Source organism: Telopea speciosissima, chromosome 10 (genome assembly GCF_018873765.1).
Source record: "Telopea speciosissima isolate NSW1024214 ecotype Mountain lineage chromosome 10, Tspe_v1, whole genome shotgun sequence".
Lineage (NCBI taxonomy): Eukaryota > Viridiplantae > Streptophyta > Magnoliopsida > Proteales > Proteaceae > Telopea > Telopea speciosissima.
The window spans coordinates 3,610,727-3,626,660 of NC_057925.1; the positions used below are offsets into that span (position 1 = coordinate 3,610,727).

A 15,934-nucleotide genomic window follows, 5' to 3' on the forward strand; every position below is an offset into this window, starting at 1 on the left:
CCATATCTACCCTTTTATTTTGAGAAGAGACAGATAGACATATAGGAGTGCTGGCGTAGGCCACATTCCTGAACAAAAAATACTTCCTAAAAAAAAAAAAAAAACAGTTCATTCACCACAATTTGGTAGACGTACTATAGAGATTGGACTAGAAAATGTAGATCCAACACCATTTTGATCGGGGCTGAGGTGGGGCCAAACTGAAACCAGTCCTTTGAACATCGGGTCTAACTCAGCTCAAGGAAAAAGGTATAGGAAAGCCTCCAGGAAATAGTTGGATTGTTATCAGAAACCAAGTACACTGTTTTACTGCTGGGGATAGATCACACCCAGAGTCTGACAAGATATATATGAAATTGAGTCATTTGGCAGATTCAATCTCTGAAATTGGTTATGTTCCCGACCAACGCTGGGTACTTCATGATTTAGAGGATGATGAAAAAGATATTAAGCTCTTAAGCCACAGTGAGAAGCTGACAATCGCTTTTGGACTACTGAACACAAGTGGTGGACGCACAATCTTAATCACCAAAAACCTCAGAATATGTGGCGATTGCCATACATTCAGCAAGTTTGTCTCTAAATTCGTAGGGAGGGAAATAATTATTAGGGATGCGAGCCGATTCCATCATTTCTCTGATGGTGTCTGCTCATGCAAGGACTATTGGTGAAGCCAAATTCATAGCAGATGGATGATTTTTCAGTTAAGGAGGGCCATACATACTGAGTACTCACTGTAATGATTGTCTTTGTCAGGAGTTCTGGAATTGCTTCATTACTTGTCAACCAGGAGCACGAGGAAAAGGAAGAGATGTGTTTCAATTCTCATGCTCAATGTTGCAATGTCAGTGGTTCCTCACTTGTAGTGAAGGTAGAAATACTGAAGCACTGCCCAACCATATCAGAATGTCTAATTGATTGATCAAAATGGTTAAGAGGTATAAGCGGCATTTGCTCTGAAAGGGTGACGTTGGTCATTGGGGCCTAGCAGGACCAGGTTGCATGGAAGTTTTAAGATTCTATGTTTTATTTGGACCAGGAGTCAGTTGGCATGTGTCGAGCATCAATACTGGTTGATTTAGATTTTAATTTTTAAAAGGTGGGACTTGGGAACGGTAGGTTGGGGCCAAACCTAGAAGATGAAATAGGTTTCCACCAAGAACTTCAATGTCAGATTGGTTGTTAGAGTGGTCCTTTCAGGTTGATTGTTTTGATGCATTAATGGATGCTGGAGAGGCTGCATCTCACTTAGCAAGCTCTCTTTCTGTTAGGGATTTGGGTTTCATCCTCAAAAGCTAGCCATTAAAGAGAGAGTGCCCAAACACCTATTAATCCACCCACATCCCTTTTCATATCCGAGATGTGAGACTATTCTTTTTGCCTTATACGTGGATATCCCAACACTTCCAACATGGGGAGGGCTGAACCAAGACTGAAGCTTTACTCATCTTATTGCTTTGCTCTGCGGATATGAGTTAGTTCTCTATGGTATGATGCCAATTTCTAGAGGGTGGATCTCAGGTTGCTTCATTGACATATAGGTATAATAATATCATACCAACCCGGCTCAACTCGCGCGTGTGAAAAGGCACCTTGGATCCAACTTGGACATCCCCAACAGGGGGTAATTTCCTTTTGAACCCACGTCCCTTATAAGTCCTATGAATACTTATAAGTTCAACCTCATCTTTGTAGGTCAGCAATGTAGGACTAAACATGTTCCTTTGCCTGTTGTTTTCTACAAAGTAACATGGTTCAAAATTATAAAACTTTATGTTGGTAGCAGGAGTGGTGGCAGTGGAGGTGGTGGTGATTCGTGAATATTGCGTTTATCATCGAGCATTTTTTTGTTTTAAGTTTATGTTTCTGGTTTTTTGAAGTTTCTCAGAACTGTTCCAAATTTTTTTTTTTCTCGATTCATTAAAAGTTCTGTTCCAAATGTATTCCAAAATAGCATAAAACACTAGAAGTATTGTTTTTGAACGTTGTCATACAAACCCTTATGGTAAAGCTATTAAGCTATGCAATTTGAAATATATTAAGAAAGAAACGAAAATTATAGAGTATCACTCACTATGTGAGACATGTGGCTAATCCTTGATGACCACTTGTTTGAGATTAAATGTGGCTAATCAAGGGGGACCTTCCATCCGTTTGACCAAAGATTCCCCCACGTGGTTAAAAAAAGAACCACTTTGTAATGCCAATTTCACCTTTATAGCTTTATCAACACAAATCAAGATCAAAGGGAAGAATAAATGGGGAAACCTGGTAGGGTGGCTCCTGCCTCAACTATGAACACATTGCCTGACACATATTCTGAAGAGTCATGTATCAAATACCGGACAAGTGATGTCAATGCTGGGTCTGAAGTACCATGTTCTCTTAGAGGGATGATTTTCGTAGCCACCTTTTTGAGCCACTCTTTCTCCATAAGTTTCTCTGTTATCTCAGATCTGAACAACCCTGGCGATATTGAGTTCACTCTGATCTTATGCGCCCCCAACTCTAAGGCCATAATCTGTCATCTCCAGAAGGAATCATGAGTTTTTTATTACTTGATTTTAAAAAACTAAATATAATGGAAGACATCCAAAGCATTTTAATTTTAAACAATCAATATGTAAAGAATATAAGATATCATAATGGAAGCATCAAACAGGCAAATGGAAACTGAGGTCCGGGTGGGTAGTTGGTGTGTGCATGTGTGTGAAGAATCATCAGGTATTGAAGCTTTCTTTGGTTTTCTAAATGCTGAAATTTTTACATATTTTCAGAAACCCACCCTAGATTGATTGCGCAGAATAGGATTTCAAACAGTGCAGTCATATCAATTTGAAACAACCACCAATAACTAACAACTACCTTGGTTTTTTTTGTTAAATGCGATAACAATGACTTCTTAAAAATACAATAGACACCAAAAATGTTATCTTTTGCTAATGGCTAAATAATATTACCTTGGTCAAGGTGTTTAGACCAGCCTTTGAAGTAGCATAGGCAGTAGCTCCAGGTAATACTCCACGGTTAAGACCAGCAATGGATGAAATATTTGTAACTGATCCCTTCAGATTGGCATCACGCATACGTCTGCAGACATACTTGGTTACTAGCCAGGATCCTGTCAAGTTAGTCCCAATAGTATTGTTCCATTCCTCTTCAGACAAATTCAGTGAGGAATTCACGCTGCCTAAAACACAAGAAGCAAGGCAATTTCATTTTAATACATCAAGTTGTAGCCTCACAATTGACAAATGAAAGAAATCAGTTGTCAAAATCCCTCCTAATTGGCAAATGTTACATATAATCCCTGAGAGACAATTTAAATGACAGAAATGGAACAATTAGCACGGTTCGTTCTGTATAGATAATTTTGTTCTTTAGCCATTTTTAAGTTGCTTGTTGTGACTTGCACAGCCATACTTTCTGTATACAAGAGATAATCCCCCTCCCTTCTCTGTTTCCAACTAGAACTTATTAAACAAAACAGAAAGTTATTCTGCATCATAAGAAAGGAGCCCAGTATGATTTTAAAGAACTACATTTGAAACTTGTGGTGGTACATTTGTAGATTTTTTTTACTCTCTTGTCATACGCAAGTAAACACACAGAATCTATAAAGCACACTGTTAGCGAACTCCAACTCTCCCCCACCTTACAAAAGAAAAAAACAGAGAGAGAGAGAGCATAGGAAAGGAAAAGAGCTTCAAACTATAGCCCAGTCATTGCAGATCCCCCCCCCCCCCCAAAAAAAAAAAAAAAAAAAAAAAAAAAGGCAAATAAAGGAAGGCACACAAGGGACTGGAGCAATATTCACCTTCTCTCAGACCAAGCTTTGGGTTAAGCACATGGAGGGAGGGCGGGCTGCAGGGTTTTAAAAAATGGAATGGGGAAGGAATCGGCGCTCAAGAACCCTAGAATTGGTCCACAGATCCAAGAACCCTAGAGTTTTGGGCATGAATCGGTTGTGTCAGATCTGTGAAAATCAGGATCGATCACGGCCGATTCCAATCTGAATTGGCCAATTCACCGATCGATTCCCAATTCTTAAAACCCTGAGGAGGGGCAAGACCAATGGTGACAGTGCACAATCCAGTACCTAAGCATCATGATTCATCTGGGTTTGGGTTGAACAAGACCATGAGAGCAAAGTTTAGGTTGAGGCAACTCTTGACAAACAAACAATGGCTAGGAATCATAACACCATTCAACCTTTGGATTGCAAATTCAAAATCTCTGTCCTCTCTTGGGATATGTGTATTTATGTTGCATGTCTGCATATTTGAATGCATGCTGGCTAGTGAATCCTTTTAATATATCATAAGCAAGTGCATTTCAACAGCTTGTCCAGAATTAAATTTCTCATTATACGTCTATAAAATGAGAAGTTTGTTAATACTGGAAATAAAATATCTGAAGCCCAATCATTTGAACCTATTTTAGTTTGTTCTTCTGAACCGTTTTTGACAGTAAATGAATAGAAATTTATTAATGAAATGGGAGAAACCCAGAGTACATATCAAGAAAAACAATTTGTAAGATGCCAAGATCATCAACTAGAAGGGTTTCTTTGAAATACATAATTAGTTCTCCCTCTATTTGGCAAAAACCCAAAATTTTAAGCTAAAAAAAATAGTAGGTTTTAACAATATTGTCATTGGTGTGGACTTATTAAGAATTTTAATTAGCGTACTTATGTTAAACATAATAATGAAGGAAAGCTTGGATTCAACTTATTGACAAACACAGGTAGAGAGAGCAGCCCTTGCAAAGTCCAATTAAGCATGAACGATATGCAGATGCCCCAACATAAATAGGGAACTGAACCAAATACACTACACACAACACAACCCCAGACAACATTTGCATCAGTCAAAGTGAAAAATAATAATTCCCTTCACAAAAAAAGAAAAACAATATTTCCTGTAATCCGATTCACTACTCATTTGGTACCAGGACTCCTTGTATAAATAAACTGCTAAAGTCAAAGAGAAGGCAGATAGTGATTAATGATGGTTGCATATTTTGGAGGCCAACAGAGGAGGAAAATTGCTATTTGGGCATTTCTCATTGGCCTTAGTCATTGGTATTGCTTCAATCAACATGGTTAGGTGGTCATTTTTTTGGAATTTGAATTGCATCAATTCCTTCACTCACTGAGATTAGCTGAAAAGCCAAGTTTCATTCAAGCAATCATTTTTACAGACTGGTTTAACGGACCAAGAGAATAACAAAAATAGAGTTTCTTTTTGCAACTGGTGGAAAGGTTTGAAAAAGATAGACATCATATGCCTGTCTAGTTGGTCAGTAACTCAACTCAGTTCTATCCTGTCTGTTCATTTGTAACCATCTCCTATATGCTCTTCTAGGGAATATCCTCTTTATTTTCTTTTTTCATGGTGCTGCTTAGGGATAGGATTTAGGAATGGGTCAGGTTCCATATGGGGCACCACCCCCTTATCCTCACTGACCATACATTCCAACTTCAAAACCATATCCACTCTGAACTTATAAGGGGCTGGGCCGTCTATAGATTGTTTAACCTAACTAAGAATCCATCCCAACAGTATAAATTCTCCCAAGAATGAGATAGAGGAAAATGAAATGGTTCAGGAGCCATATTACCAATTTGTTCATCACGCCCACTAAATCTAAAAAATAACGAGCGCCCAAGAAGTTAAATTGGATTGGAATGTGGTAAGCATATGCACTCAAAGTTGAGCGTGAGAAATAAAAGCTCAAGGCTAGCGTAGGAATGAAACCACAAATTGCTAAATTTGAAAGTTGAAACAGATAGAAGATGACAGAGATTGATTTTTCAGGCTCCACCACTGTAAGGGTAATTATGTAATATCCCTTTATATGTTCTAATATAATCCTACTTGTATTAATGCCCAGGCTGTGAGGGGCAATCTAGTAATTAGCCCATCTGACCTAAACCCTAGTTTTCCTATATATACTAGCTGGAGGCAGCAGTCTGGGTATTCCAAACTAGATACTCAGGGTGTAATGCTTTAAGCAACCTTGTGCTTAAAACCCTAACCCTAACAATCTTAAAGCATTAGTATTTCGTTTCTTTACGATCAAGATCGCTTTGGATTTTTGGATTTTCGGATTCACGTTCGGCTTTGAAATTCAAAAATCTGGTTTTGAGAGATCGTACTTCACGGTTCTGGATTTATTGGCGTTTATCATTCACGGTAGTGCGTTATCCGATCGGCTTTAAAGCTCTCCAATTACTTACTGTTTTGATCAAAGGAAACCACAAAGTACGTTTGCAGAAGCTGTCAGAGGCCTTTTGTCAAGAGCTCTTCAAATTACGCTTCGGTTTTTTGCATCTTCTCAGTGCTTTCATTGTTAGATAGCAAGAGATAAAAAGGGTGAACGCATTAATTGCTTTCAAAGGCATTAATTGCTTTGAATTGAAAGGGCTTTGTCACAAGATTCGTTTCTCTTTATTTTATTATAAAAAATAAAATAAAATAAAAAAAATCAAAAGAAGAAGTGATTTGACCTTTGGCAGAATCTTTCTTCAAAGTTATTATTTGATTAGAGAAAGTCAAAAGTTGTTTTGGTGGTGATTCTCAAGGCTGTTTGATTTGTTGGATTTGAAAAAAAAAAAAGAGGAAAGATCCGTACAAACTCTCCTTTCATTCTATTGGTTTCGGTTACCTGTCCGTGACCAGCAGCCATCATCAGCCACCAACGATCGCATCGGCAGCCAGTGTTAGCAGTCAGCGATCCGCATCAACAAGCACCAATGTGCACATCATAAGTGTCGATGCCGCTGCACCGCCACTTTCTTTTCCTCCGTCGTCTAAATCCAGGGTTCTTCATATCAGGTGTGATTGTTCCTTGAAGTATTTATTTTTATTTAAATTTTTACTTGGACATATAAACAAATCACTTAACAATGGAGAAACACGCTGTTCCAATTGAGATGATCAAATTGGAAAGCTTTAGTGGCTCTGAGTTCAGTTCTTGGAAAAGGAGGACTCAGTTTGGATTGAAGTACCTCAATATTTTCTACACTGTAGTAAATAAATTTTCTGATTGTACGGACCTAACTGAAGCCCAATGGATAAGTGATGAAGACTTTTGCAAAGACTACCTATTGAACCTGTCGGATAGGTCGGGCAGAGACCTATAGTAAATATGAGACTGCAAAAGAGATTTGGGAAAACCTAGAAGCCCAATTCAAAAAGGAGGAGGACCTATCAAAAACTCACTTGGTTGACAAGTTTATGGACTTCAAGTTTCAAGAAGATAAGGAGATACTTCCACAAGTAACAGACTTTGAGAACTTGAGAACAAAATTGAACCAAGAAAACATCCCCGTTGTTGATGCATTCTTGGTGGGTGCAATTATCTTTAAGTTACCCTCTACCTGGCATTCCTTTAAAACTGAGATGCACAGAAAGAAAACACAAGTGGGGCTGGATGATCTCAAACGGTTCATTAGAATCGAAGATGAGAACAGAGCCAGGAATAACTTGGAGATGGTGAAACAACAACAGGCATCTGCCAATTTGGTTTCACAACCCAAGAAATATCCTAGGCAGTCCAAGCCACCTAAGAAAGAACCCCAACAGTTGGAGGCCAAAAAGCCTAATTTTAAAAAGAGGGGCAAGTGCCGCAACTGTGGAAAGTGGGGTCACTATGCATCTGAGTGTAGGGGTCCTAAGAAAGGGAACACTGACACACCAGAAGGAAGTTCACATGTCGGTGGACAAGACCGAGCCTACTAACTTTGTTGACATGATTGGCAAGGGTAAGGGGTTGGCCAAGACATCTTGATTGGTGGTTAGACTCGGAGCGACTTGTCATGTTTGCAATAGCAAGGACCGCTCACCGATGTTGTTCAAGTAGCGAGATCCGTTGCAAATGGAAACGTCGTGGAAGTGGCTCAACAAGGGACAGCGAACCTGGTTCTATCATCAGTAAAATATTAACTTTGAAAAATGTTAAAATCTTTCCTGGTTTTGAAAAGAATTTAATTTCCATTGGAATTTTGCTTGATGCTGGCATGTCTATTACTTTTAGTAGTGGTAGAGTAACATTGTCTGTTAACTCCTTTTATTTTGGATGTGCTTATAATTTGAATGGTATGTTTAGGTTGAGTTTAGCTAATGAGACAATAAACCAGGTTAACCATAATTTACTTGATCCCAAAATACTACATTGTAGGTTAGGACATGTGAACTATAGGAAAATGCTCAAACTAGCTAAAACTCATAATTTACCATTAGACACTTCAATTAGATTTAAGATGTGAAGTGTGTGCTCAAACTAAAATAACTAGAAAACCGTTCAGACCGGTTTCTAGGAGCACTCAACTTCTTGAACTTATACATTCTGACATTTGTGACTTTAAAAGCTACACAACTAGAGGAGGTCGGAAGTATTTGATAACATTTATAGACGATTTTTCTAGATATTGTCATTTATACCTGTTAAAATCTAAAGATGAAGCTTTTGAAAAATTTAAAATTTTCAAGAATAGGGTAGAAAATCAGTTGAACTTGAAAATTAAAAGATTTAGAAGTGATAGGGGAGGAGAATACAAATTGACAGAGTTCAAGGAATTCTCGTGCCTCTGCAGCATAATCCTTGAAACTCATCGCTCCTTACTCACCTCAATCAAATGGCATAGCGAAAGAAAGAACGGACGTTAACAGAGATGTTAAACTCCATGTTATTGACAATGGTATGCCCTCTTGCTTATTGGGGAGAAGCGATGTTGATTGCAAATCACATTCTAAATAGACTACCACATTCAAAACTAACTTCTACACCTTATGAACTATGGCATAATCATCCCTGTAGATATGACACTCTTAAGGTTTGGGGCTGTATAGCTTATGTTAGGATACAAGACCCTAGGAGACCTAAGGTGGGAACTAGAACAAACACTTGTGTATATCTAGGTTGTGCGTAAGACAATCTGTCAGACGGTTTTTGGATCTATCAACCAATGTGGTGATAGAATCTAGGGATGCTATATTCTTTGAGGATAAATTCCTTAGAGATAAAGGCCCGACCTTGCCTGGTTTGATCAAGTGGTTACTGAATCACCTTTGGAATCGAACCAATTGTTTCGACACTACTCCCACAATGCTCCTTGAATCAGAATCTAGAAGAGTATCTACTAGAGATCGAGTACCCAAGAATTTTGGCGAGGATTTTGTGACCTACCATTTAGAGGCTGATCCATCCACCTATAAGGAAGCGATGAGATCTAGGGACTCCCTGTTATGGAAAGAAGCCATTGATGAGGAAATGAGCTCTTTAATGCGAGAATGAGACCTGGCACCTTGTTGATCCGCCTAGAGGGGCCAAGACAATAGGGTGTAAGTGGGCATCAAGAAGAAACTTAATCCGGATGGATCTATAGCCAGGTATAAAGCACGATTAGTAGCTAAGGGCTATAAACAGGTGAGAGGGATAGATTATTTTGACATCTACTCCCCGGTCTGCCATTTGGCAACAATAAGGATTCTTCTTGCCATAGCATCTATTGAGCACTATGTTGTGCATCAAATGGATGTAAAAACGACTTTCCTTAATGGAGACCTAACAGAAGAAATCTACATGAACCAACCTGAAGGGTTTGTCATGGAAGGTTCTGAAAAAAGAGTTTGAAAATTAAACAAATCTCTCTATGGTCTTAAACAAGCACCTAAATTGTGGCATGAGAAGTTTGACAAGACAGTAAAGAGCCTTGGTTTTCAAACCAGCAACTCGGATAAGTGCCTTTATTTTTTGTCTGAGTCAAACAAGGTCGCGATTATTTGCTTGTATGTAGACGACATGTTGATTCTAGGTTCTGATCTCTCTGTAGTGAGTGACATTAAAGAAACCTTGTCCAAAGAATTCGACATGAAAGATCTTGGTGTGGTAGACACCATTCTTGGAATGAGAGTAAGCTTCAGTGAGCAAGGGATCACCCTTAATCAGACTCATTACATTGAGAAGCTACTTTCTAGTTGGAGATACAGTGATTGTAAACCGATTGAGACACCCTATGACTACAACAAACGGTTGAAACCTAACACAGTGACACCGTGAATCAGTTAGATTATTCTAAACGATTGGTAGTCTCATGTATGCAATGAGTTGCACTAGGCCGGACATAGCCTTTACGGTAGGCATGCTGAGTCGTTTCACTAGTAATCCTGGAAAAGAGCATTGGGATGCCCTATCGAGGCTGATGAGATACCTTAAGGGTACTCAAGGTTATGCTTTATGTTATAATGGACATCCTCCAACTTTGAAAGGATATTCTGATGCATCTTGGTGCTCAGATTTGGGAGACAGCAGATCCACCAGTGGTTATGTATTTACACTAGGAGGAGCAGCTGTAGCATGGAAATCCAAAAGACAGACTAGTATTGCTCTGTCATCTATGGAATCGAACTTTATGCTCTAGCCGGGAGATGAAGCAGAGTGGATAAAGGATCGATCATGGATATTCCATTGAGGAGTTTTAAGTTAAACTCTATATCTATATTCGTGATAATCAAGCAACAAAGACGATTGTGAATAACTCACTCTTTAATGGTAAGAGGAGACACATCAGCTGAAACAGCCATGCTGAATTATAGAACGAACAATGGATTATCACTTTGATTGATGTGAGATCGAAGGATAATACGGCGGATGCCCTTACAAAGGGATTGAACAAAGATCGAACATTCAAAACTACGGGGAGATGGGGTTAAAGACCATTTAGTCAGGTCTTAACCTAACCCGATATTATTTTGAATTATTCGAATCTCATCTAGCCTTGGTAAGCATTCGGGACAGTTTACATGTTTCAGATAACTTAGTTAGGTTACTAAGTATGGGGGTTTGTGAAACCATTCCAAACTTGATGGTGTAGCAAATTTTCATGTGAAGTCTCCTTACTTTGTTATTCCACAAAGGAATATGAAAAATGTCTGATATGTTTCAATGATATTGTGCTAGTCTTTATGTCATTCCAAATTTGATGACATGTCTTTCATAGTACGGTGTACCATTCCAAATTTGATGATACAACATAAATCTATGATCGATATGACGAATACAAGATTCCAAATGGAAACATGGTATGGTCCTTATGATAGAGACTATATAGGATCGAGTTCTTGTAAAGAAACTTGATGATGATGCTTATTGTTTTTTGATTTACCTTCAGCCATATATGAAATGTACTAAGTTCTTATTGTTGAACTAGATACTATTGTGCAAATGATTGAATTCATAATATCTTATGAAATTCATATTTGACAAATTACAGAGAATGGCGAAGATGGAGGAGAACGGTTGAATCTGGATCTCGATGAGGATGACTTACTTGATGAGTAAAGTCACATGGATTGCAAGGACTTTTCCTTTTGATTATTTCTTTTGGTTTAGCCACTTGCATGTGGAACTTCGGATTTATTGTTGGGTTTAGTTTTGATCTAAAACCTTTGTTTTATTTCTTGAAGTTTACTTATTTCTTATTTGATTTATTGGATTATTGATATTCAATTTATATTGATTCAATTACTGATTGAACAATGGTTCCTATACATGTGTAATGGATATATGTAGAACATAAGAGGAGATTGTAAGGGTATTTATGTAATATCCATTTATATGTTCTAATATAATCCTACTTGTATTAATGCCCAGGCTGTGAGGGGCAATCTAGTAATTAGCCCATCTGACCTAAACCCTAGTTTTCCTATATATACTAGCTGGAGGCAGCAGTCTGGGTATTCCAAACTAGATACTCAGGGTGTAATGCTTTAAGCAACCTTGTGCTTAAAACCCTAACCCTAACAACCACAACTCTAAAGAAGAACCAATTTGCAGGAACAGGGCAGCTTCATTGGGTGTTTGGGTTCTCTTCCTTTTTGGCCATTTCCATTTCCAATAGATGGTTGTTGTAGAAAGTAAAAGTAGGGAATACGAAACTAAATCACAAACAATTAAGCAGGCACACCACCAATTAAAAGGTAATATCATATTCAGTATCCGATGGCATATCTAACGCTTGTGAATCATCTCAGACTTGCGTAGTACAATTAAAATTCAAGTCGAACATCAATAGAGAGAGAGAGAGAGAGAGAGAGAGAGAGAGAGAGAGAGAGAGAGAGATCCATTACCTCTAACTCCAGCGTTGTTAACCAAGGCATCAATCCGACCAAACGCATCCCAGGCTCTCTGCACAGACGCATCGATTTCAGGTCCCTTGGCGCTCACATCGAGCTCTACAGCAACAGCTCTGTTGGAATTTAATTGATTGATCTCGTTGCAGAGAGACGCCAATCTGTCTTTCCTACGAGCAGCGGCGACGATGTAGCATCCAGCCTTAGCAAGATCCAAGCAGAATTCAAGACCGAGCCCAGAAGAAGCTCCGGTCACCATCACTACCTTTCCGTCTAACCGATGCCATGGCTCTAGACAATTCTGAGTTTCATCCGCCATTTCTTTGATTCTTCCTTCGTTTAACTGAAATTAGAGAAGTAACCGATCGAGTCCGATTATTTCTAGGGCATGAAGGAACCGATTTTTTTATAGATTCTTGTCTCTCTGGTTGCTGAGAGAGAGAGAGAAAGAGAGAGAGAGAGAGAGAGAGAGAGAGATGGCGCCAAGTGAGAACGAGCAAGACGAAGCACTATTTTCCATGCTGACACCCCGAGGTGTAATAAAAATCCTACACCTGTTGGTTACCCCGTTTAAGGGGGTTCTCTCAAACGCAGCCATGGTTCATGCATCAGCATGGGGCCAATAGGAGTGTACGTGGGGAAGGGGTGATCATTATATGTCCAAGTGTGTCTAGGTGCAAGGGTCACGATGTCTTTCTGGGTTTTTTTTCCCTTTATTTATTTAGGATGAGGATTTCATACCACGCCAGAGTGCAAGTTTTCACCAATAGAAAGGGAGGGTGATGAATCTTTTAGAAGAGATAGACATTTATTGAGTAGAGAGGTTGTAAAACCATGGGTGAGATGTGAGAGGACATGTGCAAGAATCTACATGATGGTTAACTCAACTACCTTTTCTTATTTTTTAAGGGAAAATTTCTTAGATCCAAATAAGAACATGAATTACAAGATAAGTAGGTTTCAAATTTATTTTACATCCAATATTTTTCATTTTAAAAAGATTTACTCAATCTCCAAAATTGATTGGTACTTGTGCCACGTTAGAATAAAATAAAAGCAAACTTTCAAAATTGACCCAACCTCATTTAAACCATAAAATTGGAAGAAAGCACACCTTGATTGTAGGAGTAGAAATCAAAGTTCCTATTATCCCCTCAAAAAAAAAAAAAAAAAAAAACAAAGCTATAGCATTGAATCCAAAGGGAAATACATTTTAATTGTTGGAATAGAAATGTATTTAAAATTTTAAAAAAAAAGAGGATGGTGGATGGTGGGAGTGTGGGACCATCCTAAGGTTCACAAACCCCTCCAAGAGTTTTTGTATGTTCCAAAATACCCTCGTGATACCTGTTCCCGCTCTCTCCCACTCCTTGATGAATGAGATCCCATTCACTATGGGTGGAAGGAACTCGGTCAAACAAAAAAGTAAGAGAAACAATAAAAAAACAGGTAGAGAAATTTGCGCACCCCTTCCTTCCTATTTTTCCCATTGTGGTTTAAAATAGATTTTAGAGGGTAATTTTGGATGTTTGCTTTTGTTTTATTTTTGCATGGCTTTGGGAATTGACTAAATCTTTTCAAAATGGAAAGTAGTCAATGTAAAACAAATTTGAAACCTACTTATCTTGTAATTTATGTTATTGTCTAGTAGATCTAAGAAATTGTCCCTTTTTTAAAATCCCAACCTAGATCCTCTGGAACATGCATTCTGGTGATATTGATTATTAACGGGAGTCAATCTTTCCACATGGAAATTTCTAATCTTCTATAAAGGAGAGATTCCCACAATACCAGAGTACCATGTCTTAAGATCCATACTAACATTTTCTCTCTTTATTCTTACCCCTTTTTTTTTTCTGATAAAATCTCTTTGTTCGTACCCTTTTTGCACCACTATTGGTGTGGTGTGTAGATCCCTTTCCTAATGACACCATGGGTAGAGATGTAAATGGATAGTTGAACTTCTGTTTTTAATTCGTGTAAGTAAAATGTTTAGCAATGCTCAGTATATTACCAGTAATTAAACAAGAAGTTAAATGAATATATATATATATATATATATATATATATATATATGAGTACATGTATGTACTTTCATCAACAACATCCCGAGTGTGGTAGTAGATTCAGCCCCTTTGCCTTCTTGTCCTCTCAAATTTTGTTTTCTCTAGTTCTCCACCATCCAATGCAAAGTGCAAACAGTGAAACTGTAGCGCTGCTCTCTCAAGTCTCTACTATGAATGTAAATACATAGTCGAAAATGTGTACTTGATTCATGTTTGTATCTATTTAGAGAAATCCATATTCAAAAAACCAGTTCCTAAAAACAATATGAATTTGATTGAAAGCTAATTAGATTTGGATACCGATAGTGTTCTATTCAATTCATTTACATTATGGGTGTGAATTGCAAACTGAAACCGTTTAACCCGAACCACTAAACCATTTATCAATCGCTTTTGCTTTAGTATTAAGAAGAAACCGTGGTTTATTAAATGGTTTGGCTTTAGTTTTAAGAAGTGATTATACATACTAAATCAATAATTAAAAAAAAAAACTGGTTCATGCGGGCATTTTATATATGTTTCCTAATGTTTTGTAGTTGATTTAAATAATATAAATTAATTTATATTGTTTTTATTTATTAAGTCACAATTTGAGTCTCAATGTCGTGATTCAAACCCAACAACATCAGATTTGTTTTTTTTATTTATTAGGATTTCAAAAATAGGTTCATTCACAATTGGGCCCATAACTGTTAACTCGAATCGACAGTAAAATCAAAATCAATAAAAATCATTTAACCAAAATCGTTTAACCAGAATCATTAATTAATTGCTTTCGATTTGATACATTGGAACCATTTAATAAATGGTTCGATTTTAGTTTCTACCCTTCACAACCAAACCTAAGTTTACATCCCTAGCTAGCCTTGAGGAATCGTCTCCCAAAATTTAATCAATGTTTATTCTTTTTTCTTATCAACAAAGAAATATATCAAAATAAACAAAATAAGATTACAGAATTAATGTCCAAATATACTTGGACGGAAAATGAACAAAAAATCAAATAGATAGATTACTCACCTCAACATCGCCATCAGTAATAAAAACTATCTAATGGACAAGGAAATAGAAAGAAACTAAGGAAAAAAATCTAGATATGGCAAAAGCATCCAATAGTCGTATTATGTAATTATTTTTTAATTAAGTCATCTCAATAACTATTTAAGATGTAGATTTAAATACGCTTTTACTAACTATGGGTGTGACAACAAAGGACAATCTAATAACAATACCTGAGAGGGATAGGCATGCCGCTCACGTGCAACATGCTTGCGGGTGGCACCAATGGGCCACAAGACATGGCATCATACAGGAGGGGCATGGATCATTTCAAAAAGCGAAAAGAGAAAGATGGACATAGTGCATGCTAGCATGCAGCATGCGGGTGGTGTATCTAGCCTTTTTCTTAACAATATTTAATAAAAATTATTCTATTACAAACAGAAGGTTACAAACAGAATTTGTAATTAAAAAGTAACTTGGCCTACAGTTTACATTTAAATTTGGGTGTCTATCTCAAACGAATAAAGTTACGTAATTAGGTCTCGAGTTATTCTTTGTTCACCAACTTCATAATAAGTTTAAGGGGAAAAGATCCACACCCTGTTCACGTGTGAATTCTTTCCAATGCTCTCTCATAAAAAGTGAGCCCCACACGTGTTTTTGCTTAATTTTTCTATTTTGAAAAATATGGGGTCCACATGGATTGACACTTTTTCCAGACCACTA

The 15,934-nt window shown here is 37.6% G+C and overlaps 1 protein-coding gene and 1 long non-coding RNA gene across 2 annotated transcripts; one reads left to right on the plus strand and one right to left on the minus strand.

Moving 5' to 3' along the window:
• Positions 1-235: 235 nt before the first annotated feature.
• Positions 236-14,816, plus strand: LOC122642738. Its single transcript, XR_006330091.1, has 3 exons — positions 236-727; positions 1,858-1,862; positions 14,790-14,816. It is a non-coding gene; the product is annotated as an uncharacterized LOC122642738 (long non-coding RNA).
• On the minus strand, positions 2,197-12,588 carry LOC122642737 (3-oxoacyl-[acyl-carrier-protein] reductase FabG-like). Its single transcript, XM_043836314.1, has 3 exons — positions 12,138-12,588; positions 2,961-3,190; positions 2,197-2,521 (listed from the first exon to the last, which is right to left on the minus strand). Exons 1-3 carry the CDS (start codon positions 12,457-12,459, stop codon positions 2,243-2,245), a joined length of 831 nt encoding a protein of 276 aa, XP_043692249.1. The 5' UTR covers positions 12,460-12,588; the 3' UTR covers positions 2,197-2,242.
• Positions 14,817-15,934: the final 1,118 nt, after the last annotated feature.